General features: G+C 43.6%; 3 protein-coding genes across 3 annotated transcripts; all 3 read right to left on the bottom strand.

Annotated features, from left to right (window-relative positions):
• Positions 1–981: 981 nt before the first annotated feature.
• Positions 982–11,456, bottom strand: LOC119148224 (tubulin alpha-4 chain). The gene is made up of 5 exons (XM_037388111.1): positions 8,775–11,456; positions 4,598–4,820; positions 3,757–3,905; positions 2,531–3,211; positions 982–1,694 (listed from the first exon to the last, which is right to left on the bottom strand). Exons 1-5 carry the CDS (start codon positions 8,775–8,777, stop codon positions 1,407–1,409), a joined length of 1,344 nt encoding a protein of 447 aa, XP_037244008.1. The 5' UTR covers positions 8,778–11,456; the 3' UTR covers positions 982–1,406.
• Positions 11,457–11,603: 147 nt separating this feature from the next.
• Positions 11,604–19,887, bottom strand: LOC119148226 (tubulin alpha-4 chain-like). The gene is made up of 5 exons (XM_037388112.1): positions 18,997–19,887; positions 17,286–17,499; positions 16,344–16,492; positions 15,261–15,941; positions 11,604–14,513 (listed from the first exon to the last, which is right to left on the bottom strand). The coding sequence occupies exons 1-5, from the start codon at positions 18,997–18,999 to the stop codon at positions 14,232–14,234; spliced, it is 1,329 nt and encodes a 442-aa protein (XP_037244009.1). The 5' UTR covers positions 19,000–19,887; the 3' UTR covers positions 11,604–14,231.
• Positions 19,888–19,986: 99 nt separating this feature from the next.
• PEX26 (peroxisomal biogenesis factor 26) lies at positions 19,987–26,645 on the bottom strand. The gene is made up of 5 exons (XM_037388113.1): positions 25,961–26,645; positions 25,160–25,300; positions 24,469–24,782; positions 23,618–23,764; positions 19,987–22,859 (listed from the first exon to the last, which is right to left on the bottom strand). The coding sequence occupies exons 1-5, from the start codon at positions 26,119–26,121 to the stop codon at positions 22,756–22,758; spliced, it is 867 nt and encodes a 288-aa protein (XP_037244010.1). The 5' UTR covers positions 26,122–26,645; the 3' UTR covers positions 19,987–22,755.
• Positions 26,646–26,957: the final 312 nt, after the last annotated feature.

Genomic DNA, 26,957 nt, shown 5'->3' with positions numbered 1-26,957 from the left:
GATCTTACAAGAAATAGTGTTGGAAACCCTGTTCAAGTCTAAGTAGACAAACATTTTCTCACTGCTCTCCCCTTTTCTACCAGGCCAGTTGTTCCATCAAAGAAGGTTATCAGTTTGGTCAAGCATGACTTCCCATTCGTGAATCCCTTCTGAGTAGTCCTGATTATTTTTTTCTTGTTCATGTGCCTGGAAACAGTTTCCAGGTTTAGCTGTGCCATAACCTTCCCAGGGACCAAGGTGGGACTGAGCAGCCTGTAGTTCCCTGGGTCCTCCTTCTTGCCCTTTTTGAAGATAGGAGTGACATTTGTTTTCCTCCAGTCTTTGGGCACTTCTCCCAATCACCATTATCAATCAAAGATTATCAAGAGTGGCCTTGCAATGATATCTGCCAGCTGCCTCAGCACTCATGAGTGCATCCCATCAGGGACCTAGACCTAGATAAAAAGTTACTGAGGGGTTTGCTAGCTAAGAAAATTTGTCATTGCCTAGCAAGATATGAATCCTGTAAATCTGAGATCTTTGACCACTGCTTTGAACTACCATTGAGTGAACATTCAAATGCCTGTATCGCAGACTCACTTGCCCATGGTGCACTAAATAAAGATTGCCACAGATGGCACAGTGATCTGCTGGATAAAGCAGAGGTTGCTTCTTGCAGAGGAAGAACCATTCACGTAGATTAAGGAATACGGAAATTTTTCAGTAGGGATGATGCAAAAGAAGTGTTGGGTTTGTTTGGGGTTTTTTTTAGAAAAAGAGGGAAATCTCTCATTTAAATGGTTTCACAGAAACACAGGAAAAAATCTTAAGCCTGCTGCAGCTGTACCCAGTTAAAAAGGATATATGTTCTCACAACAGAGATGTTTGTCCCCCAAATGTGGAAAAAATGCAGTGCTTTAATATTTCTAAAGAAAATGTTTGCTTTATCAGAAATGGTGTTTCAGAGAAGAGAGAAATGTCCCTTTTAGGTCAGTCAGCTGAAGGTCAATGAGAATAAAGCTCAAAGCAGAGGACCTGTTTTTCTGTGGCCATTATTTTTTGACATGCCAAAAAAAAAAAAGGTGAAGGTATGTCAAATTAAAACTTTGAAAATTCTACTAATTCACTGTACTCCATTATAAGCTTGAAGGTATTGAATTGTAATTGGTTTAGCATGTGTATTATAGTTTGAAGAGACAATAAATGTGCAAGGAAGAAGAGCAAGTCTTTTGGCATTGCTGGGAGTGGTGGGCATTACTACAACTGATCATATCTTACAGGACAATTTATGGAATCAAAGATGTCTTTATATGACCCCTCCTAAATCTGTATATTACATACAAAAAAGGTGACCTAATGGTAGATACATGCAACAGAGTGATACAGAGACAATTCTGTGCTTACTAGGAACAAAGTGTGTTTTAAAATTACTCCCCATCATTTTCTTCTTCAAATGAGTCAGTTCCTACTTCTTCATAGTCCTTCTCCAGGGCAGCCAGGTCCTCTCGGGCCTCTGCGAATTCTCCCTCCTCCATGCCTTCACCCACATACCAGTGCACAAAAGCTCTCTTGGCATACATCAGATCAAACTTGTGGTCAAGCCTTGCCCAAGCCTCTGCAATGGCTGTGGTGTTGCTCAGCATGCAGACTGCTCGCTGAACTTGGGCTAGGTCTCCACCAGGAACTACTGTAGGAGGCTGATAGTTGATCCCAACCTGGAAACAGGAATATGAGAGAAGGTTGTAAAAAGGCAAGAGTAGAAAACAGTCAAAGAGCTGAAAAAAATGTGAGTAAAGTTACAGAGGCTGGGGTAGAGTGTTGCCACCTTCAAAACTACCAGATGGCAAATGGCATAAAAAATAATAGTGTCATAAGCAGTAATGGTAATTACATAAACATACATGGTAATTTTAATATCTATATTATTCTTCTGTTTAATGCACACTGGCAACTTCGTAGCTTTCTTAACAAATACTCAACACTGAACATACAGTTTCACCAAGATACTCTATAAAAACTAATACAGAAAGTTGGTTCCCAGTTAAAAATTTCCATTCTTAAACCAGCTATTTGTGTGACAAACTTTTTTCCACTGCTAATGTCTGTATTATTGTTGAAATCATGTTTCCCAACACTGCTACGTAGCCAGCAGGGAGAGGCTATATAATATCTCTGGGTGAGGGGGTTAATGGACACATTCCCTAATATCAGCATTTCCTTTCATAGTTGTATTGGGTTTGGTGTTTCATTAGTTTTAGATGCTGCTTCAGGGGGAACACTAACTGGCTTTTCTAAAATTCAGATCTGAAAGGAATTCTTCTTTAAATTTTAACTCATATGCACTTCAGATTTCCACTTACGTAACTATTTAGAGTCTGTGTCAATGGGGTGTCCAAAGGAGAAAAGGTACATTTTATATAAATGCATCTTTCTTATGTTCAGTCATCTCACAAGTGGGAAACACACCAGATCAAAAACTTAAATGAAGGTTTCTGCTAGACTGGACTTGCCCTTTGAACATTCAAGAGAAGTTCATGGCAGCCCTGCTCACCTTGAAGCCCGTTGGACACCAGTCAACAAACTGGATAGTTCTTTTGGTCTTGATGGCAGCAATTGCTACGTTGACATCTTTGGGAACTACGTCACCACGGTAGAGCATGCAGCAGGCCATGTACTTCCCGTGTCTCGGGTCACACTTCACCATCTGGTTGTTGGGCTCAAAGCAGGAGCTGGTGATTTCAGCCACCGAGAGCTGCTCATGATATGCTCTGTCGCAGGAGATGATGGGAGCGTAGGTCACTAAGGGGAAGTGGATGCGCGGGTAGGGTACCAGGTTTGTCTGGAACTCTGTCAGATCCACATTGAGGGCACCATCAAAGCGCAGCGAGGCAGTGATGGAGGAGACAATCTGGCTGATGAGGCGGTTAAGGTTAGTGTAAGTGGGGCGCTCAATGTCCAGATTTCGGCGGCAGATGTCATAGATGGCCTCATTATCCACCATGAATGCGCAGTCCGAGTGCTCCAGGGTGGTGTGTGTGGTCAGGATGGAATTGTAGGGCTCCACCACAGCGGTGGAGACCTGAGGGGCTGGGTAGATGGCAAACTCCAGTTTGGACTTCTTCCCGTAATCCACGGAGAGGCGTTCCATCAGTAAGGAGGTAAAGCCAGAGCCAGTACCCCCACCAAAGCTGTGGAAGATCAGGAATCCTTGCAGCCCAGAACAGGCATCAGTCTAGAAAGTGAAAAAGAAGGTAAAAGAATAGGGGCTGAAGAAGAATGAAAAGATTTCATCTACTGCATGGACTTATTCTGAGCTGAAGGAGAGGGCAGCCACCAGCAATACCCAGCATAGATTTCATGTCAGGTTTTCTTGAGAAAGGGCTGGTGTGATAATCCCATGCTTTGCTTTCCTCACTGGCTCAACTTATGACATAAAATCAGACTCTCATCAGTGGAGCTTCTCTCTCTGAACTTCACAATTCTTTTAGATAGTCTAGCTGAAACCAGCAAGGTAAAACTGCCTATTTCACCCTTTTATATCAGTATTGGTGTGCTAGGGCTGTGCTAATAATGGTAAATTACATATTCACAACCACTTTTTAAGAAATCAGGAGGCATACAGCTGGAAGGAACTACTGTGCTTCTCTCGCTTGGACTAGTAATGAGTCTTGCAATCTCTTTTCTAAACCATTAGTATTTGTAGTTAACAAGCTATCTGTTCTACATTTCTTTCTTCTGCCAAATCCAAACCTCTGTTTCAAAACTACTGGGACTTACCAGCTTACGGACACGATCAAGCACCATATCAATGCTTTCTTTGCCAATGGTGTAGTGGCCACGTGCATAGTTATTAGCTGCATCTTCCTTCCCAGTGATCAGTTGTTCTGGATGAAAAAGCTCCCGGAAGGTGCCAGCCCTCACTTCATCTGAACAAGAAAGAGAAATTGTAAGAAGCTGCATGGCTGTGCTCCAGTGCCAACAAGTTCTGGTTGTTGTTGCTCTTCATGCAAGCTTTTATTCACAGGAGGTCATGACCCCCAAAACCAGATGTTGATGGAGAAGGGAACTGTCTCCTAAGCATTTTTTTTCATTGTTGCATTCTGTTGATTTATACTGCAACTTGTATCGAGCCACAGAAGTTATCTTCTCATGAACCTGTTAGTTGTACAGCCTGTACCCACATGAGGATAAGTCACCAGAAAGAAAGTGTGAAGATGATCAGGTTCCCCCAGGTGCCCCAATTTTTAGACATCCTTCTTTTCCTGGAGGAAAACGGTCGGGCTCCCACTTTGAATCTGAATCAGAGAAAAGCAGAATTCAAATGGCAAAAATGCCACAATAAAAAAAAACCCAAAAGTTAAGTATTTATGCAAGGGAAGTCATACAAAACATGCGTACTAGCTGTCAGACTGCTGGGGATCCTGCTGTTCCTATGTTTTTAACACCTGTGACAGAATCTGGTATTCTGTGTCATGAGAAAATTAATTTCATGCTATCTAGTAGTAGACCAAGCTACAAAGAGTGTGCTGCTTTGTACCAGTGGACACTGGTGGCACACCATGGTGATAGTAGGAAGAGTAAGCTCTTCTCTGTTTTCCAGGTTTATTTCTGTACTGACCTACTACAGTTGGTTCCAAGTCCACCATTACAGCCCGTGGCACATGCTTCCCAGTGACTGTTTCGTTGAAAAACGTGGTAAAAGAGTCATCATAGTTGAGATTGTCCTGCAGATTCTTGAAGGTGCCATCTGGCTGAATGCCATGCTCCAGGCAGAAGAGCTCCCAGCATGCGTTTCCTATCTGAACTCCAGCCTGGCCAACATGAATAGAGATGCACTCACGCTATGGGGAGAGAGCAGAGACAAGGTCAGAAAAGCCAGTGCACATTACTGTTCCTTATTCCTAATTGTAACTTTTGCCCAGTGTATTGCTTTTCCAAAAAAAAATAAAGGTGAATTGTCACTGTCAGCATTCCATTTGGCTGTTCAGCTCCCTGACCACAATGAGACTGTACATATACACACCAGACACTAGGACAGTTCTTCAAAAAATTGGCATCTATGTGCTGTAATATATGGACACATGAAAACAGGCAGGAAAAAAAAATAATTTCAGTTACACCCAACTTTCCTCCTATAGATTGGCCCTGCTGAGGAGCACATCCCAGTTCAGTTTATTTTTACTCCTGGCTGGAACCTGACACAGCCATGTGGTATCCTTCAACCTTATGTAACCCAAGACAGGTGATGTCTCTTGATCCTTTTACCCTCTGATAGCAGGCTAGGGTGGAAACCTGGAAGAACTGCTTTAAGCAATATTCACCTCAGGAAATTATTTCAGATTCTCTCAGTTGAAACAAATGTTCCTTCAAGCTCCTGAGCAGTTATGAATTTTACATTGCAGGTCCACTGCTTATTCAGGCAGTGTCATTGCAATATAGCATGTCTATTTGCCTAATTCTGAGCACAGTTTCTGTGGCAGCCAGGAACTTTGATAGAAAGAAAACAGCATATGTAACAGCAGGCTAAAATAGGCAGGTGCTAATTGCTCCAAAATCCTTTATACTTAAGAGTACAGGAGTATGAAGGACCTGGTGCTGGAATTCAGAAGTTCAGAAAGAGGATTATAAAGCAGATACTTCTGGTGTTGTAACTATCAGGACTAACTCAGGTGTAGTGAAAGGCAGGTTTTTATGGAGAGAGTGGTTTCAGGCAAGTGGAGTTTTTCAGCATCAGTTTCTGCTTTGAAACAATTGTAATTAAAGCTTTCTGAGCTCTGTCTTTATGATCTCGATGGCCCTGTCTATACTAGGGAGTAAGAAAAGGTCAGATCATAGTGCTGAACACTGGCCTGTGACTGCCTGTGCTGATTGATAATTAGCACACCCTCTGGCACGGTTTTGGCTTGTGCCAGTTCATACTTTCCCAGACGATGTTTGGGCACCATTCGGAATACAACTCATTGTCACTCAGTGAGCAGCTCACTGACCACTGCCTAGCTTTGGAGAGGGAAAGAAAATTCAGATGCCTAAATATGAAGCAGGCCATGCTACCTGGCTTCAAGGCCAGAGAATGGTCCTTGCTCATTATTTATTTTGCAATATCAAATTTAAAGCATATCCAATGACTTAATATCAGATTTTACCAGTTAGCTTTAAAAAAATAATAATCCTGTAACTGCTTACTCTGCAAAATCATACTGTGACCTCACAGTAAAATGCATCTTCCCCAAAATCTAAATCCTCAGGCAGAATGTGTGACCAGCCACATCTCTGGAGCAGTGTTTTGGTTTGGTGTTTGGTTTTTTTTCCCCACAAATTGGCATGCATTTATGTTTTAGAAACATAACTAAAGATATTTTTTCAGAAGCAAGTGGAATTTAAGAAGTCACTGCTGCCCCAGTTAGTTATCCTCAGAAGTTCAAATGAATGTGGAAGGCCAATTTAAATATTTCATTTAATGAAATGTGTTATTTCTATTTGTGAGTGGCTGACTGCAAATGCATACGCAGCAGTGTATGTAATGTGCTCTCAAGTGTGCTTGCACAACCCTGTTTTCCTCAACTAGAGTTGTGCAAAAGTATCTGAATTATTTGAGTGATGATGAGGCTTCATAGGTCAGTGTGTTGCAGGGGAGTTGCAATCTGGATGCAGGATTACTCAGGAGACGCTGAAGGTGTATTTGGGCTTAGAGATTTCAGTTAAATGCTGATTTTGTATAGGACAGGCTCCTGCTTTTCTTTTAAATCCCAATGTGAACCTGTGAGGCTGGAAGCAAGAAAAAAAAAGTTTTTTCCTTTTAAATCAGGCAATAAAGCCAAGTGACTTTTTAAAAGAATATAATCTTGTAGAGCAAAACTGCAAGTCAAGCAATACTTTGAACCTGAAGAGCTGCTTTGCTCTGTTTCTCAGATCAGTAGAGGAATTGGTCTGTTTTTTTGCAGATGGAACAAGTGAATGTTGCCTTAGAAAGCTATCATTGTAAAACTTAATATAGGACTACAGCTGGAGACTGCAGAACCAGTTCCTTTCCTTTTAGACTGGGGTTTCAGCTGTGCTAGTTTGAAGCAGTATCTCCATCCTGCCTTTTAAGCCAGGCCTCATGCCACGTTCCTGCCTTCAGCTCCCATTCTCCTACCCCAGCAGCAATTTGGAAATATTCTGACAAGGAGAGAAGACAATAAAAAAGATGTTTCTAATTTTTCATAGTAAGCAGCTTTAAAATAGGTATCGGACTTTTACTAGGGAAGAGAGTGGGCCTTCTTTAGAGTCACAGGCAGAGTAAACTGATCTCTACGTGATATTTGAATTTGGAGCCTACTCTGAACTCATGTTTCATATCCCATCACTAATATACTAGGACCTGTCTTACAAATTACCTGACTTTTTATGTATCAAGAGACAGTAGAAAGAACCAGGTCCTTTGTGAAACTAAATGTAGGACAGCTTTAACTCTATTACAAAAACAGAATACTACCTGGTTTAAGTATTAACTGTACAAAGGCAGACTAATCTTCCAGCTATTCCCAAAACTTACTCACTACCCCTATGTCTGCCTTAAGGCACGGGAGCCTGTAGAAGTATGTGTCTTGCTTGCAAACTGGGCGCTGTCATTTTGGACTTGCAGCTGTACTGGCAGAAAATAACATAGTTCTCTGCACCAAAATAAGACTTGGTGCTAGACATAAACTGGGGTACAAGGTGAAATGGATTTTTCACATTTTAAGAGGTTTTGAGAGATTTCTACAGATTTTTAATAACCCCCCCAAATCTTAAAAATTAAGGGCCTTTTTTACTTAAACACATACACATATAAAAACATTCAAGCTCTCCGGAAACACAGATGTATACACTGTATAGCTATGAACAGTACAGCCATTGGGGCTAAATTAATTTAAAACTGACACAAAGGTAACTTCTGTTTTATTTCTTAAAAAAATATTATCTCACTTGAAAATGAACCTGTGTTGAGAAAATACAGTCACAACAGAAAATATGAAAAAGCTAAGGCTCCAGATTTAATTTATCTTATAATTCCACCAATTAGAGACTCTGAAGAAAACGTTGGTTCACCATGCCTTACAGCTCCAGTGAGATCTTCTGGCACTCTTTTCCCATCCTCTTACGTAGCAATTGGTGTGTGAGATCAGGGTTTTCTGGCACAAACTGCTGACAACAGCAGCAGATCCCCCTGCCTTCCCTCACCCGCGGTTCTCCTGGTCCCCGGATGACTGGTGTTCCCACATCCCCCTTACCATGGTGTCTCCAGTGGTGCTTCCTTCCCTTTCGGATCAGCGGTGGCAGGTCTTTGCAGGAACCAGCTCTGGGCTGCAGGGTAGATGGCAGCCCGGGCCCAGCACCCTGCACCTGCTGCTGTGCTTCAGTGTCACAACGCGGTGGGGAATAGGTCACCGACTCCGCAGCTCTGCCTGCCACATCGCTGCCTCCTGCCCTCCCCGCCACCCCATGTATGCAAATTCATCCAGACAAGCAGGGCTCAGGTATTTCGCAGATTTCACATTTAGTCCCTCCTGGTTTTGCATGCTTATTAAATCTCAGTGTGGCCATGTAACATGCCGTACACTATACTTTCTAACACCTGAGTATTACACATATCTATCACCTACAGAACACAACCCATCCCAGTTCCCTGTTCTGCCAATCTGTGCATGTGTAGACAAAAGCCACTCCTAAATTCCAATACAGAAGCACAGGAAGACATAAGAATGCAAATGAATGGAAAACAGAAGGACAGAGGAAGAAACAAAAATAGAGAACTGGAAAGTAAATATAATTACCATTGTGAAGTGTGCTCTACCAGTGTTCTTAAAGGCTGGCCTGACTTCTTTCTGTCCTTACTCCAGCTGCCTCTCTATTAATGTTTCAATTTACTTCTATTGCTTCTCTTTCCATGTACAGTCATCTGGGCTGTCAGCAGCATGGGACAGCATTCAGTACAGACTCTATCTCATCTGTCCAAACAGAGAAAGAAATTTGATTCTATTGCAGTGCTTATTGCAAGACATAGCTGGAGGCATCACACAAACGTTCCCACACCAAATTAGGGAAGACGCCTCCACCGCTGTATTGTTTCCTCCTTCTGCACTAGCTCAGCATTGGAAAGCAGCAGCTTCTCTCAGTGGAGAATTCCTCGTGTTTGCAACTCCTAGATAACAAGGAGGATGGCATGCTTAATTGCTTGAATATGAGTATTATGTGTCCTCTGACTTTATAAACATACTGATTATTATTATGTTTAATCAGTAGAAATTGAAATACACAATTCCTAAAATTTAGGTTAATCTACTTTGACATGATGGTATTAATAGATTGTTCTGCCACTGTTGGCAGCCAGAATCTAAGTATCTTCTCTAACTAACGCCTACATTTTAACAGTGTGAAATAGTTCATACTGTTTTTTATAAACTCACATTTACTTTGGTATAGTCTTCATTTTGCTGATCTTTACATAAACCTGCAAATCACTACTCTGATTTTGGCTGGGAAAAGCTAGAGATTTCTGGAGCCACAAATATTTTTTACAGAGGAAGAATTCCCATGATAATTTCTATCTGTTGATTTGTTTAAGCTGAGTCCCATACTTCTCTGGAAAACTATCAGATCATTGCTTTGAGACACAAATAGGTTGTTCTAGTGTTCTTCTTCCAATGGAATGGGTAACATTCCAGCCAAGCTCTGGCACTCCAGAAAATCTGAAATGTTAATGCTTGTGGCTTCGCCAAATGTGAAGCTCTGTGCAGAGAATCACCTCAGGAAAAAGTCTCACAGCAAATACTTCGAGCAATCTACCACCCAAATCCTCTTAGGTACTCTTTGAGTCAACATGTCAGATCCAACAGCTACAAAACCTAAAAGAGGTCTGTATTTGCAGCTTAGTCCATTGCTGCCTTTTCTCTGCTCTTCCATTGCCTGCCTCCTCTCTTCTGAAACAGGCAGTGAGAGCACTTTTGGGAGTCAGTGTTAATCATTCCTCTCTCCACCCCACTCAAACTCAACTGTCCCAGGACCCATAGACTCACCAATTTTGGGTTGCCACACTGAACAGAACCTCACCAGTCAAAAACTTCCAGGGAGCAGGGAGTGACAGAGTCTTGAGTGGTGTCCCTTCTCCCTAGAATCAATTGAAGAATGTTGGGATGACCCAGGTTACTATTTTTCCCTTTCTCACACATGCACAGCTAAGAAAAAGGCCTTTGCAAATCTGCTTTAGACCAAAGAGAGTGCTTGACCTGCTCTGTCTTGAGATAGCCCATGAACTCAAGTGCTGGAGATACGTGCTGGTCTGGGGTGAAGGCCAGACATAGATATAAAAATTCTGAGGAAGACTTGGGCACACTGTTTTTCATGAGGCTTCCTTATGTTGCTCTGTCCACCTGTGTTGTGGAGTGCTTGGACAGAAAACCCTCAGCCTAGATACAGAGGGTAACCTGAAAGCGCCGTGTGGAACTGTGCTCCCAGGTACCGGTGAGTTTTGTGGACTCCAGAGTTGGCCTCTGGGCTCTACTTCATAGAGACATGAGGCAGATACGTCTTGGACCTGGATTCTCAGAAAGCCATCTTGCTTGATGCTGGCATTCAACCTGTGTGGGCAGATGGTGATCTTGTAAGGGCACGTCTCTGTCCTGCACGGAACAGGCTTGAAACATGCCCGACACAGAAAGGGTTGATAGCCCAGCCACCTGGTCAAGACCTGCCCCCTTCAGCTTTTACCTTGTGACACTGTAGATGATGACAAGGGCTAAATAGGGCTGATTATAAAAAAGCTCTGCCATGGAGTCCTGAGGTGTGCAAATAAGTGAATTTGGCATGAGTGCTAGGGTGGTTTTACTGGTACTGCCAGGGGGCTCGTGAATAGCCTTTGCGCCTCAGGATGATGCGCAGCCTGCATGCAGCTGGGATGGTTTGGACATTCTCTGAGGGTTTCTCATGTGCACATGGACTGGGTGTTGTGCCATAGGTGCCCTCCAGGTCAATGCAACAGGGCAAAGGAGTTGTGAGTTATCATCTCCAATTGTTTATGATACTATCAAAATCAGCCTCTTAGAGGGATTTTAAAAAAAAAATCTTAACATGGCCATACAAACCCTAAACTCTGTCTCTATTTAAAAATAGACACATCTCTGCAAATAGCATTTGTGAATAATCCAGAGCTTAGAAGTACTGTTGTCATGGTTTAACCACAGCTGACAACTAAGCACCACACAGCCTCCCACTCACTCCCCTGGGAGAGAATTGGAAAAGTGAGAAAACTCCTGGGCTCAGATAAAGTCAGTTCAACAGGTAAAGCAAAAGCCACACATGCAAGCAAAGCAAACCAAGGAATTCATTCACTACTTCCTGTCGGCAGGCAGGTGTTTAGCCATCCTCAAGAAAGCAGGGCTCCATCTCCTGTAACAGTTACTTTAGAAGACAAAAACCATCAGTCCAAATATCCCCCCACTCCTTCTTCCCCCAGCTATATATGCTGAGCCTGGGGTCAGCTGTCCCAGTTTGTCCCCTCCCAACTTCTTGTGCACCACAAACCTACTCACTGGTGGGGTGGTATGAGAAGCAGAAGAGGCCTTGGCTCTGTGTAAGCACTGCTCAGAAATAATTATTTTATTATTATGATTATTTTTATTGTTGCTGTTGTTATATGATAATACATCCCTATGTTATCAACACTGTGTCCAGCACAAACCCCAAACAAAGCCCATACTAGCTACTAGGAAAAAAATTAACTCTACCTCAGCCAAAACCAGCACAACTTGGCACCAGATCCCAGGCCAAGAAAACCAGTAAGTCCTGTGATCTATCAGTTCTGTTCTGGCTAAAGAGCAAAATACATCAACAGGCAAATGAAGGAGAGTCAACTTCTTTGTCTCCTCTAACAGATGTGCATCACTCCCTACAGACTGGCTACCTAAGTAACTCACCAGTAGTGGCAGAGTAGTGGATTATTTTAGAACAGTAACATGCTATCTTACAAAACAGTGCAGTCCTAAGAAGGTCTTTGGTGATCGTACAAAAACCTCTTTTGCTTTTGATGTGGTGTGTAAAGTGAAAGTCTTTGCATTCCCACACATGATAATACCTTCTCATGTTAGGTATCAGTAAAGATACAAATGTTTCCCTGTGTTCTCTCTGTCATTCTATTGCCACCTGCTGGGAGAATTGACAGCATCTCAGTTCAGGTATTTCTGAAATCCCAAAGTTGAGTTATTCAGTACCTGCATAAAACTGCTATACTGATAAAATACTGGCTTTCAGGCATTATGCCTGCAACAGAGAACTGTGCTATGTACTTTTAAAAATACTTTTAAATAACAAAAATTAAGTACATATTGGAGTACAGTTTCAAGCGTTCTCTCCTTTTTGGTAAAAACTGTAATACTATTTTTTTTTCTAGATACGTTAAAAATTACAGAATTAGATCTGGACTTGCTGAATTATCTCCCCTAATTATAGTTTCTACTATAAAGGTCAGCCATTCATTTTGCAGGTAAAAAGACCAACTACATCAGTGATGTTTCTGGATGTGCCTGCTTTTCTCTATGACATTTTAGCAAACCTAATACAAACAGCTTTACCAGAAAGGGGACAGGGGACGACACTCCTCAACAGCTTGGGCAAAACATAATGCATTTCTGTAGCCCTGCTGGAGTTATATGCCATGAGTATATGTTTCAGTGAAAACATGGATTTTTAAAAAAATAAATTTATGAAAGATCAATAGTAAATCCTGCACTGAAATAACAGTGCTATACATTTGGTCTCTAGGGTGTCTCTGTTTCATCATTGTTAAGGGAAACCTTCCAGATAACCATAAGCAAGTTGGACACACATGGCAAAGTCAGCACAACAGGCTTATTGTCTTGCTGCAGGCATTGTTCAAGCACAGGGCTGCTCAACAGGTACCCCCAAATGGACACCATTTTCTTTGCCTTCGATTACCTTTCTCTTGCTTCCACCCCAGTCCTAAACAGAGACACACACCACTTTTTCACGACTGGCCCTGTTCTGCTAATTTTACACCTTTAGTTGACAATTTCAGCTTCAGTTAGTACCCCCAGTAAGCCAACACCCCGTTCACTTTCAGTTGATATCTTACACTCAAGGTGGGGTTCCCCCAAAACTCCCCTTTCATTATATGTAACACCCAGTAGCTTCTCCTGCCGTTACCGCATTACTTTAGACACGGGTTCGGACTGGCCAGCTGTGTTTCCTGTTCTGTTATCTGCAAAATCCAGCAGTTTCTCTTGTTATCCCATCAGTTTAACCTCAGACCATGCCTGGCCACCTGCCTACATGCCTTAAAAATATATTGTTCTAAAACCCTAAAACAATGGGAATATATAAAAATATACCTTACAAAGACTTAAGCTGTGAAGTCATAGCTGCTGTTCTTAGACATCCCACCTATACCTACCACACACATTTTTTGTCACAGTTCTGATTTATTGTCATCTCAGTAAGTCTGATGGAGCTGGTAATGCTTCTGTCCTGCATGCCACAAGCTGGTCATTTTAAGGCCCTCAGCTGTTACAGATTATGTCCAGTTAGCGGCTCCAACAGAACTGTCAGCACGCTTGCACCTCCAGACCAATCCAGTTGTGATTGTTAGACAAGTTGATGCACAAGCATGGTGTGCTCTGAACCCCTGATGAAGCTAAGAGTACCTGAACTGGGCCCCTGTTCATGGCAGCTGGCCAGATCACACCTTCTAACCAGCCCATGCTGTGGACTTCTGTAGAAACAAGGGCACTAGGACAAGCTTTATGTTCTTGGCACCCAACAGAGTTCTCGCTGCATCTGACAGCTTTACAAACATTATGTTTTGAATTAGTATGAAATAAAGATCGAGCACCGTAGGGATCTTCTCCTTACATAGTGTCCGTAGCAATTATGGGGGACATTTTGAAGCACAAGTTCTTCAATGTTACAGCTACACAACTCTACCTTTGTATTGAATAAATGACAGTATAGATGACACAGATCCTTTCAGGATATATTAGCAAAAACACTGAAGCCAGTCACCCTCTGAGGCAAAGTGATTAATGATATAAAGTAAATAATGGTCATATATTCTGCATTTACTGTCTTATAATCTTAAGTGGAGAACTCATCCTATTATAAGTCTACTAAATGGCAATGGACTTGGTGTGTGCAAGACAAGCAGAAATGCAGCCACATGAAAAAAGACACAGAGACAATTGTAAGCACAGAAAAGGGGAGGGTGAATTTTAAGATTCTTCTCACTCATTTTCTTCTTCAAATGAGTCAGTTCCTGCTTCTTCATAGTCCTTCTCCAGGGCAGCCAGGTCCTCTCGGGCCTCTGCAAATTCTCCCTCCTCCATGCCTTCACCCACATACCAGTGCACAAAAGCTCTCTTGGCATACATCAGATCAAACTTGTGGTCGAGCTTTGCCCAAGCCTCTGCAATGGCTGTGGTGTTGCTCAGCATGCAGACTGCTCGCTCAGCCTGGGCTAGCTCGCCTCCTGGTGTAACTCTAGGAGGCTGATAGTTGATCCCAACCTGCAAATAACAACAGGAAAGATGGAGGAATAAAAAGAGTTATGAGAAAAGGGACAAAATTTAAACAGGGTAGGAAAATTGTAAAACCATTGGTGGGGGAAGGAAAAGAGGTAGGAAAAAACCTGAATCACATCAGTATTAAGTCTAATGTGATTCAAGCTACTATTTTGTGCACAAGCCAACTCCTTATCCTCACTCAAGGGGAATAAAAAAACAGAACTGAGAGATCAATTTGAACTAGACCCTAAATGAAGAAAAGCTTATAAAAATGTGTCAGTATGCATGGAAAAATTTGGGACAAGGAAAGAATCTCTTTGCGGACTGATGTAGAAATGTTTCACTTGTCAACAAAATATTATTGATAACTTTGGGGGGTTTTTTTGTTTAGTTGGTTTGTTTTTTTAAATCTCATGAAGGACAGTGTCAATGTCTTCAGATTATAAGCCTTACCTTGATCTTCTTCTAAAATGCAATTTTTTTAAGTTTGAAGGTTATAGGGTTGACATTTTCCTGCTACTGAATACAGAAATACTGTATATGTTTCCATTTATTTAAAAATTTAGCAGTCAATTAGTGTCAATGGGGTGTCCAAAGGAGAAAAGGTACATTTTATATAAATGCATCTTTCTTATGTTCAGTCATCTCACAAGTGGGAAACACACCAGATCAAAAACTTAAATGAAGGTTTCTGCTAGACTGGACTTGCCCTTTGAACATTCAAGAGAAGTTCATGGCAGCCCTGCTCACCTTGAAGCCCGTTGGACACCAGTCAACAAACTGGATAGTTCTTTTGGTCTTGATGGCAGCAATTGCTACGTTGACATCTTTGGGAACTACGTCACCACGGTAGAGCATGCAGCAGGCCATGTACTTCCCGTGTCTCGGGTCACACTTCACCATCTGGTTGTTGGGCTCAAAGCAGGAGCTGGTGATTTCAGCCACCGAGAGCTGCTCATGATATGCTCTGTCGCAGGAGATGATGGGAGCGTAGGTCACTAAGGGGAAGTGGATGCGTGGGTAGGGTACCAGGTTTGTCTGGAACTCTGTCAGATCCACATTGAGGGCACCATCAAAGCGCAGCGAGGCAGTGATGGAGGAGACAATCTGGCTGATGAGGCGGTTAAGGTTAGTGTAAGTGGGGCGCTCAATGTCCAGATTTCGGCGGCAGATGTCATAGATGGCCTCATTATCCACCATGAATGCGCAGTCCGAGTGCTCCAGGGTGGTGTGTGTGGTCAGGATGGAATTGTAGGGCTCCACCACAGCGGTGGAGACCTGAGGGGCTGGGTAGATGGCAAACTCCAGTTTGGACTTCTTCCCGTAATCCACGGAGAGGCGTTCCATCAGTAAGGAGGTAAAGCCAGAGCCAGTACCCCCACCAAAGCTGTGGAAGATCAGGAATCCTTGCAGCCCAGAACAGGCATCAGCCTGAAAGCCAACAGGAAACATGAAAGAGTAAGTGAACGTATCTTTAAATTACACCCTGAAATAGAGACAGCAAATACGCCCAGTGCACAGTACAAAAACCAGCAGTTCTCCCAGAAAACTCTCCATGCATGTTTTCCTCTAAATCTCTAGCCAGAGTACCAAAAGAGCAGTATTGATTTTTTTCTTACAATAGGAATGCTATAACAATATTTGAGGTTTTCCACTTAAGTCTTTCATTCATATAAAAAGTAAGAAAGAAAATCCAGGACTTGCATTTCTCTGTTCTGAGCCAACGACAGTAGTAAAAGCAAAATGAGAGCCACTATCCAAAAAAAAATTTATGTGGTGTTTATTTCCCCTCCCATCCTCCTAAGGTCTTGCTTCCAATGTAATAGTACACACCAGCTTGCGGATACGATCTAATGCCAGGTCAATTTTGTCTTTGCCAATGGTGTAGTGGCCACGTGCATAGTTATTAGCTGCATCTTCCTTCCCAGTGATCAGTTGTTCTGGATGAAAAAGCTCCCGGAAGGTGCCAGCCCTCACTTCATCTGAACAAGAAAGAGAAAAAGCATAAGCTTGGAAGAGATAATTCACCAAAGTTGATGATATTTGCAAAACAAACGGAACATTTTATGTTAGCATAAAATGGTATGGAAGATCTGTTATGTTGAAAAACAAAGTATGGAAGTGAGGAGTTATCATCTGAGATGTTCTCAGTTTTGAAAAGAAGAAAAATAAAAGAAGGGGACTGTGCTGCAAATGTAAGTTGCTGTGTTATACAAGCAAATTAATCAAACAAGGGCTGTGCCATGCTGTTGTAGAATTTCAGCTCTACAGACTGATCAGATGAAGATTCATCAGAACCTTCAGGGGAATGACTGGAAAAAAAGAGACTTGCAAGAGTAAACAGTGGTTTCCCCTGAAAATCTCTGAGGACACTTCTGTTGTCTGATTCTTCATGCTCCTCTCTTACATCTGAATGCAAGGAAAGCATTTTCCATCAGTTAACAAAGGAAAAATACCACCACACACCAAAAAAAAGACCAGAAAGGATTCTCTTTAAGAAAGCTAAATTGTACTCATAACCAGTGGAGGTTTAAACAGTAAATTTCTGAGCGCATTATTAGTAGAGCACCATGACAGAGTGCAGTCTGGTTTTCATCTTTGACTGAGAATAACAGAGCATTTAGTAATACCTGGTATTGAAAAATTAAAACCTGTACGTTTTGCCTCTGTGTTGGAGTCATCCCTCATGGTAAGGGCATTTGCCCTGCTATTCAGTGATCTGAACTTTGGCACCCAGAAGAGTTAATTAATTTCCAAGATGAGTTCTATACTGACCTATTACAGTTTGTTCCAAGTCCACCATAACAGCCCGGGGCATGTATCTGCTAGAGCTTGTCTCTCTGAAGAATGTGGCTAAAGAGTCATCATTGCTGGGTTGGTTGATGAAGGTGCCATTTGGCTGAATGCCGTGCTCCAGACAGAAGAGTTCCCAACATGCGTTGCCGATTTGAACTCCACTTTGGCCAATGTGAAGAGAGATGCACTCACGCTGAAAGGGGAGGGAAACGGTGAGAAGAACCAGTGAATATCCTAAAAGTCTGTAAGCTGATCTTACCTGAAACCCCAAATCAACCAGCAATTACAAAGTTTTCCATAAGACTGGAATTAATGGAAAATATTCTAACACTTATTTACAAGTAGGAAGAAAAATATTCTGCTGGGCATAGAAAGAAACAATAATCACAGCAGCTAGAGATGTGTAGCCATGCCTACACATGGTGTACAGTACACAGATCTACATGTAGAGTGCACATAAGTCCAGAGACAAAAACTGTGTACAGGTATGCAAAATAAACAACAGTAGGTCCCAGCTAATGAGCCAAGTCCAGTTATCCAGGCCAAGACACAGCTATATTGCCTTATTGATATATAGATAACTATCTTCTGATCTCTCAACCTTCCACTGAACATGTGTTGGACAGGTAGAAGACAGGTTTGTAGAAATTAAAAGAAAGAGAATTAAAGTGCTTTTAGTACCTCAATTAATTTCAGCTGCTAGTTGTTTTGGTCCATTCCCTGGGTACTTTGAATTCAATTTGTGAACAGTTAACTTGATACTCAAGAGGACTTGGTACTCCTTTACATGTTAGACTAAAGTAACTTCCTGAGAAATCCTTCTCATACATACACTTCTGTAATCATGGCTGCTCAGTCAATAACCAGTTTCTAAATTGTTTATTACTGTGTCATGCACATAGTTTAATAACAGAAATCTGAAACACAAAATACGATATATTTTAAAAGAAAAATAAGCATGTCTCCTGTAGATTGCTATGCAGACTCCCCAGTACCGTGAATGTAATGCAGGGGTCCTCAAACTATAGCCCGCAGGCTGGATATGGCCCCCCAGGGTCCTCAATCCGGCCCCCGGTATTTACAGACCCCCCCCCCGCCGGGGGTTGGGGGGGAAACCAAGCAGCCGCAGATGACTGCCTGCCACTGCATCCGCGCGCCGGCCCCTGGTTAAAAAGTTTGAGGACCTCTGATGTAATGGGTTCTCTCAAAAACACTCTTATTGGACATGGTATATTTAAATATGAATCTTTTGGCAGATGATTCCACCCAGTCTTACAGAGTATCTAGGGAATTGTCCCCATTTCTTTGCTACCAATTTCACTACTCACAAGCTAGTAGGAAAAGGCCATTAATACAGGGTTAAAATACTGTATTCAAAGTACATCCAGAGAAGTTTCTACTCAAAAAGAAAAAAAAGCTCCAACTCCGTCCTTCTTTTGCTGCATATGACTTCCCTTATAATAAATTTATTAACATAAATGTAGCTGTACATCTTGGACTCTAGATTTGTTTACCAAGAAGCTAATACAATAGTTTGTATACTGTGAGCAGTATTTGTTGCCTCCAAAATAAAACAAAAAAAGTCACATCAACCTCCCTGCCTTCACTCAGATCTTGATCAGAGTAGGGGGGATACAAGGCCAAATTCATTGCTCATTGCCTCATAAAATAACCCAATTCTTTTCTTTACCATGGCTTCTCCTGTGTGCTTCCCTTCTTGGTTGGTAGTGGCAGCTCTGGTTACTGATGTTTCTGTTGTCTAAGCAGACTGGTGCAAGGTGGCAGGGCATCCACACCTCACTGGCAGGGGCTCCACAGCATCACAACTAGGCAGGAGAGATCATAATCTCTCCCAGGCAACTGTCTCAGTCCACCCACTCACCCGTTACACCAGCAGCCAGCTTTGCGTGCATTCACCTACAGAGAGGACCCAGCCCTCAAGTCTGCTCTTAAGCAAGTCTTCCCAGTTAATTCTGCAAGCTAAACCTTAGGCATTTTTTAAAAAAAGAAAATTTGTAACTGGTATTACTAACCAGAATTTTAACACATATGGAGTGTCTTTACAAATAACAGGTTTCCTTTCTTAAAACTGACAACTGATGAATATGCTACTGGTAACTCATTTAAAAGATCATTAACCATTTCAAAATTTCTTCATTTACACATTCAAAAGGTGACATCATTTTAAAATGGTGTCTTTTTGACAAAGGTGACTATAGATGAATCGTGGACATGGAGTTAACTTGCCTAAATTCCACTGACTGAAATGAGTTGGGAACAGGTTGAACGGCAAGGAATTCCACTTGACTATCCGATCACCTGTAGACAAGGTACACAGGATTATCTTCTTGCCTCCCGGTGCTAAGACACCAAACCTCATCTTTCTGCCAGCCATTCCTTATTTTTGTGACCACTGTTCATCTGATAATAAACAACTGTTCAGCCTTTCAGCTGCTTACAATATGGGCCAATACAAGTTTTTTGCATCTAGCAAGAAGATGGCAAAATGAGAAAGCAGAACTATAATATGCTCTTATACCTGGAGTTACTAGCAGAGAGTTCACATACACACAGCATACATGCACATTCTCTCCAACAGGGCTTAAACAGTACAGTCCCCATGACTATGTCTTTTCCCTCAATGATATAATGAGAGTGCAGAGAAAAAACACAGCTAAAGATAAACAGCAAGTACTTTATTCTTGGCATTACTGGTTTTGGTCATCCCAAGGTACACAGAGACACATATCTAAAAAACAAAACAAAAAAAGCTGGATCTTTCACAGAAAGTAATTACCACTCCCTGAACTCCTAAGAAAATGCAGACCTATACCCTACCAACATAATCAGTTGATTAGATCTCGTCAGATTCACACTAAGTCCTCTACTTCTTTTAAATATGCCTGTACAATGAAGACATACAGTGAAACATTTCCGGAAATTATTTGAAAACTGGAGTATCAATACTTTAAATGCAAAAGTTCTCTTACACTTAATCACAGCACAAATAAGCAACTCTACAGAGCGGTAAATCAGCAGTGACTTTATTGTAAATATTAAATACTGCAGTTTCAGTATTAATTGCAAAAAGACCTGACAGCTTGTTTCTGCCTTCTTGCCCTCTCATGATGTATTAAATACAATACAAATGCTAAATCAGTAGTACTCAAAAAAAGTGGAGGTTACCAACCTACACTTAAAATCAAATTGAATGTCAAAGTCCTGGTAAATGAATGACCATGACATACAGCATTCTAAACACAATGTATGGCTGGCTCAGACCACTGGTCCCAACCTCCAAAATTGCATCTCTGCCACCTAACAAAAAAATGGGAATAGAAAACTAGAACAAAAAATGGTTGTTGCCTAAACAGTCAATTTGGTGAGAATTTGGCCTGACGTCGCTGAATTTTGCTATGTCATTAACTGGCTTACAAAGATCTTAAAGTGAGGCCTTGCAAAGCAGGGGGCCAGTAAACACAACTTAGTAATTTTTTGAAAGAGCTCAACTCCAGACAGAGCTCCTGTGTTTTATTCTACCTGGTTTCCATCAACTGTTGGTTGCAGAGTTGCAACTACACTTGTAGTTGGATTACAAGAATATCGAGAGCACCCCTTCCCTATGTGCGCAGAGTATGTAAGAAGTAACTTTTAAATAAAAGCATTATGTGTTACTTCTCCTGGGGCAAAGTCCTAGCAGAGACAAAAACTTGGGAAAGGATACAGGATTGTTTTGGTTTTTACTCTTGAGACAACCAGGCAAGGTCATTACTGCACTCATGAATGACCTGCTCCGGTTTATCTGACACTAATACTGGGAGTGTTTCTCTATTGGGATAATTTCAGAAGAAATAGACACAGAATTATTTTTAACAGTGAAGATGCAGGCTGTTTTCGAAGTGTCCTGGTAGACAGCAAAGCAACACAGTTTGAAGGCACAGGCAGGCTGCTACCTGTGTGAAAAAAACAGAAATAGCCACCATATCAGTGTATGACTACTGCTACAGACCTGAAGGGGACTACTGTTCAAGACATCACACTGGCATCTACACTGGCTACTTTTCACAGGTTTGGTGTGTTGGATAGAATTTACCCACCAAATGCTACTTTGTTCACCATGTTGTAGTTTGGGCCAACGTCAGTCAGCCTGCATCCTTTTGGCACAGATGCTGGGCTACTTGTTTGCCACAAAGGCTCCTTGCCTTTAACTTGTCCTTTCCAGCACCCAGCAGTTTGCTCCAGTGAAAGCAGTATTTAAGTAGGTCAGGGCTCTCTCCTTTGGAATTTACTCTTTGTCAACTGATGATAGGTGGATAGATGTAGAAGAAATTAATGTACTACCCCAAACCTCCAATTTTTGCCCCTGGTCGCTGGAAATGGAGTCAGTCTGGTGACAGTTCTTTAGCAAAGATATTAATTTTCTTGCCACAGATCTGGGGAAAGTTTTGGGATCTCAGAAGAGTATCTCTTTCTACCTATTAACTAACTTTGGTCCTGAACAATAAGCATTGCTAGATGGCTCCATGTAACCCAGGACTTTAGATACTGGGGCAGGGGGGACAATTCTAGATATATAGAGACTTTTTGACATCTACGTGAACAAAGCAAGAGGTAGGGAAAGAGGAAAACAATGCAACAACTTCAGCTGTTCAACTGGACAATAATACAGAATCTAGTTTAAAAAAATTTATCTATTTCCTTACCACCACAGGCTTCAAAGAATTACTATGCATCAGACAAGCACAAAGTGCTGTAATTTGCATATAAGAAGAGTAGGTGCAGCACAATAGTCTTTGTGGCCAACCACCTTGGCTTTCTGGCTTAAATATGACTAAAATCAGGAATGCCTGTATAAGGAGGCATCAGTCACAAGAGAAACCACAGCCTTCAAAGTGGAATAGGCTTCACCTTCCCGTGTTTTAGTTCCACATGCTTGTTCTAAACCCTATGCCACAGGAACTGAGCTTTTCAGATGTCTTCAGGGAAAACAGAATATTCCACTAATTATCGGTACTCTGTTGTCTTTTACAGTCATGCCTCCAGGAACACTTTCACTTGTTCAGAGAACTGCCCAGCATTTGCAAGGATGGAACCTTCTTCCATAGTTCATAACTGGCTACACAACCCTCACTCAACGGCTATATCCAAAGCAAAGTGTTTGAAAAGGAGGATTCTTATTCAGCTATAGATTATGGAAGGAGTGGTTTACTCTAGTGTTGGACAGAATGGTGCTGTAGAGCCAAGCAAAGTGTCAGGAATACTCTGTGTGGTTTCAAAACTCATACGAAACCATTCCCTGTCTGAAGAAATGAAGGTATTACCACACAGGAGTTCACAGGTGGTCATCTCAATTAGGACATTGATTTCAACCATCCTTGAAAAGCCTGTTAACATCCTCAAGACAAGCTGACAATTTTACAGCAGCAGAGAAAAATGTATTCTGTGACACTTAGTCCTGAATTGGAGGCCTATGGATTGGAGAAAATACAGCTGCCCAAGCTTGTCGGAAGAGCTGGACCAGTTTGTAAATGAATGGCAGTGATGTGGGAGAAGCTGCAGAACAAAACAAAAAGAGAAGAGCCTTTCATTATGAAAGGTAAAACTAAGATACACTAAGCATATTAAGAAAGAACTAATCCCAACTAGAGTTAGCTGAAACCTACTTGTCTGTCTTCTTTCTTTGGTTCAGCACTTGGACCTTCACTCAGGGCACCGCTCCCATCCCTAGCAAATGACCTTCCGTGCTTTCCAAAAAACTATTTGCAGAATAGCTATGGAGCACCCAGCAGAAGGGGAAACACCCATCCCCTCCATGTCCCAGCTGCTACCACTACCTCACGGAACCAGCCCATTCTTCAGCGACAGGAGCAGCCATCGCTACTGACACCCCAGCATAAGCAGAGCAATTGTGCAACTACATTGCTGCCCTGGGCAACTTTCCACTCTCCTGACAGAACAGCCTTTTAGGCAATCACTCTTCCAGGAGACATTCACGTTCTAGCACCTCAAGTTGACTGAGGCTGAACCCGAGTCTAGGGCAGCTCAGCCTGCCTCTCACAGTCTGTACTTTGTCTATTGGAAAGAGCTAAGAACGGAATAACTTTTCAGAAAACTGGCTTTTGTAAAGCTACATTTTTCTACATGGATTGAAACTGGACGCATTTGAAACAAGCCTAATAGTAAGATGCTAGTCATCCGATTGGTGTCTCCCAAAGAAGAGACATTCACACAGGCCAAATCAATTAAAAGCAAGTATTTTCTTCTCTGTAATCATAATGGAATTAAAAAAATTGGAAATATCAATACTGTACCTGGGTCTAATCTCACCACCACCAGGTACAGCAGAAAAGTAGCCAAGAGAACCTTTTTGTAAGGAAGTAAATAGAAGTGGCTTGACATGGACCGCAGCGCTCTACGTAGCAATGTCAACATGTTCAAAAGCTTTTGGGACAGAGCACCTACAATACAAGAACAGAAAGGCTGCCAGGGGAAAGTAAAGTCAAAAAAAGAAAAAAAGGAATCACGTAGATACAGATAATAAGAAACTAAGATACTGAAGTAATACTGTTCTTAGTCTGATTGCATGAGAGTCGGGGTTTTTTATAATAGGGAACAGAAACAGTACAATATTGTAATAAATTCATTAAACCTTTTTTTTAGGCATCTACTTTAGTATAATGTGATCTTATACCACAGTAGCGCCAGCTTGTCTCCTGGGAGTTGATGTCAAGTGATTTATGGTTCTGGAGGGGAAGCAGTACTTTAAATGCTTGAAATAGATTGTTCTACGCAGGCTTGGCTGTAAATGGAGATTAAGCAGAAAGGACACAGAACCAACAAACTGTACCCTTAAAGGACTGCTAAGTATTTTTAGTTTCCCTTTTATACCTTAAGAAAAACCAAAAAAACAAAACCACATTTATTCTGAAGTGCTTCTGAACCTGGAAAATTATTCTCATTTCTTGACATCAGCAGAAACTAAGTAAGTTTCGTAATTGTCAGCAAATGGATCACTAAGTCTTCCATTTCCTGCTGTGATAACACAACAGGACTTCCTTGTGGCTGGTTTGTAACAACAATATTCTTAATATATAGTTAATACTTGCTGCCCTTTGTTAGTAAGGGACCAACCTGGAGCACAAACATCAGAGGGAAAGCCTACCCAAAACAGTTTCTGTTGCTGCATCTTGCTGCTCTTCAGCAGCCAAGTGCATCTCCTCCCGTTGAGTCCACTGACATCGGCTTTCACAAATGGCCCCGAGAAATGCTAGCTGCTGGTCTCTGTCAAAAACATCACATCCACGTACAAGCTCTTCTGCCCCCTCAAAGCGACCAAGCGGAAGCAACACATGCAACAGATAGAGCTCCAGCAATGAACCGTACTCGGGGAGGCTCTTATTGGTTCGGTCTCTGAGCCAGCTACCGCCAGCCTCTAGCATCACCTGGGGTTCTTTCACTTTGCTGTACAACAGGATACTGAAAACCAAGAAAGAAATATTAGAAAACACTAACTCTGTGAAAGTTGAGATTGCTGACAGTTACTACACACAAGCAGCTATCATGAAGACACGTATCAGGGTCCACACCTGAAGCACAGAGATTTCCAAGGCAGACAGTAGGTGTAGCCACTTATGTTACTTTCTCAGTATCACCCTTTTTGTATTTTATCACCATGAAACAATCTGCAGGCATGCTCCAACATACACAAGTCAAGAACAGTCCTGTCCCAGGATCCACTTTCATCCTCACTCACACCACACAAAAGGAAAACATCACACAATATTCAAGTCTGGCCTGCTATTAAACCTAATGCAAGCCCTGTGTCTATGTGACAGTCACAGAGAGAAACTCACCAGAGCTCCAGGACTTTTGGAGGTAGATGTTCAGGGACGTGGTAATACTGTAGGACCCAAGACAGAACTTCTCTCCACCGGTTCATCTCAGCCAGCGCCTGGATCCCCACAACACAAAGGGAGCACTTCACTTCTGCAGAACTGGTAATGAAGAAACACCTAAATCAGTGCATCTTACAACCACATTTCCCCTTGCGTCCTCTTCAATATAGCCTGGGTACTCTGCAGTGCTCCAGCAGCTGCTTCCCCCGCTTTCCCTCTCCTCACCCCCGATAAAAAGGCAAATTCAACCCCCCGAGAAGGTGCCCCGCACCTGTGTCTCTGGGACAGGGGGAAGGCTCCCAGGCACACCGCACTTCCCTCAAACATGCCCGTTCCTTCATTCAAAACCTGCCGATGTGGCCAGGCCGTTATCAAACGGCAGCCAAAGCCAAGCCAGGTTCTGGACAGTTACTAACTTGCTTTTTACCAACACGCACTGCCCGCCATTAATTTATATAATTAAGAAAAAACTAACCAAAGCCACAACAAGGACCATCGGTGCTACTGCCATTCATACAGATAATACTTACATTCGAACCTAAGAGGTCCCTAACTCCGCCAAAAAAACACAACCAAACCGTTTGTTAAACCCCAAAGGCCCTCTATATTAAAAAAACCAAACAAACAAAACCAAAAAAACAAAGCACAAGCAGGGCAGCCAGCGCCTGCGCTCAGACGCCAGCCCGACGCGGGTGCGACCCCCAGCCGCTTCCCAGCGCCGCCCCGGCCCCGCTCCGCACGCCCGGCGGCCGCTCGCACCTCTCGGGGCCGGTCCCGGGGCCCAGGCTGTCGCAGCCCGCCTCACACCTCTCCACGGCGGCGGCGAAGTCCCGGTGCAGCACCAGCAGGTCCGCCGCCTCCTCCAGCAGCGAGGCCGCCTGGGCCGAGGCCGGGGGCCAGGCCACAGACTCGCTCCTCATGGCGGCGGGCGGGCTGCCGGGAGGGCTGACAGTGCCGCCGCCCTCCCCGCGCCCCACCGCCCGCCGCCCGCCCGGCTGCGGCTCCAGCGCCACCACCGCCCCCCGCGGGGCTCGGCTCCCCTCCCGCAGCAGCACGGCCTTCCCCGGCCCCGGAAGGCCGTGAGGGAGCCCCTACCCCGCCGCCCCCCGGCAGCGGAAGGGCCGCCCCGGCGGACATCTTCTCCCCGCCCCGCAGGCCGGCGGGACACGTAGTCTTGGCGGTGGCGTGAGGGAGCGGCGGCGACGCCTGCCGGCGTGAGGCGCGGGAAGGAGCGGCGGCTTCTCGGTGCGCTGGCTTCCCGGGGCGGTGGCAGAGCCGACCCTGCGGGGATTAGTCGTTATAAGTGCGGTCTCGGTGGCCCTCCGAGAGGCTGCGGCCGCCGGCTGTGGGGTCGCGACGACTTCAGCTGTGCCGGGACAGGGGTCGGTGCCGGTCTCTGCCCAAACCCCATCGGTTTCCCACTCATGCGGCTGCCAAGGGGAAACGGCCGAGCCAACGCCCGCCGCCTCGGCTGCCCCCGTCAGCAGGCGGGGCAGAGCCCCGCGGCGGCCGCCGGCGCCAGGCCGGCCCCAGGCGCGTCGCTGCCGAGCCACGGGCCCCGGGAGCGGCCGCTTCGGAGTCCGGCGGCACGGCTGCCGCCCCGCAGCTGTCCCCGCCGCGGCCTGGCAAGCGGGGGAGGCGGCTGGCAGGGGCAGCAGAGGGGCAGCGCAGCCCGGCCGGCGAGGCCCTGCGCCTCCTGCCCTGACCGCCAGGCCCCGCCGTCACCCCGCGCCCGCCGGGCCCTGCTGTCACCCCG

This window comes from Falco rusticolus, chromosome 5 (genome assembly GCF_015220075.1).
Source record: "Falco rusticolus isolate bFalRus1 chromosome 5, bFalRus1.pri, whole genome shotgun sequence".
In the NCBI taxonomy this organism is placed as follows: Eukaryota; Metazoa; Chordata; class Aves; order Falconiformes; family Falconidae; genus Falco; species Falco rusticolus.
The sequence above is the reverse complement of the archived record's forward strand: the minus strand, read 5'-3'. Positions and strand labels throughout refer to the sequence as shown.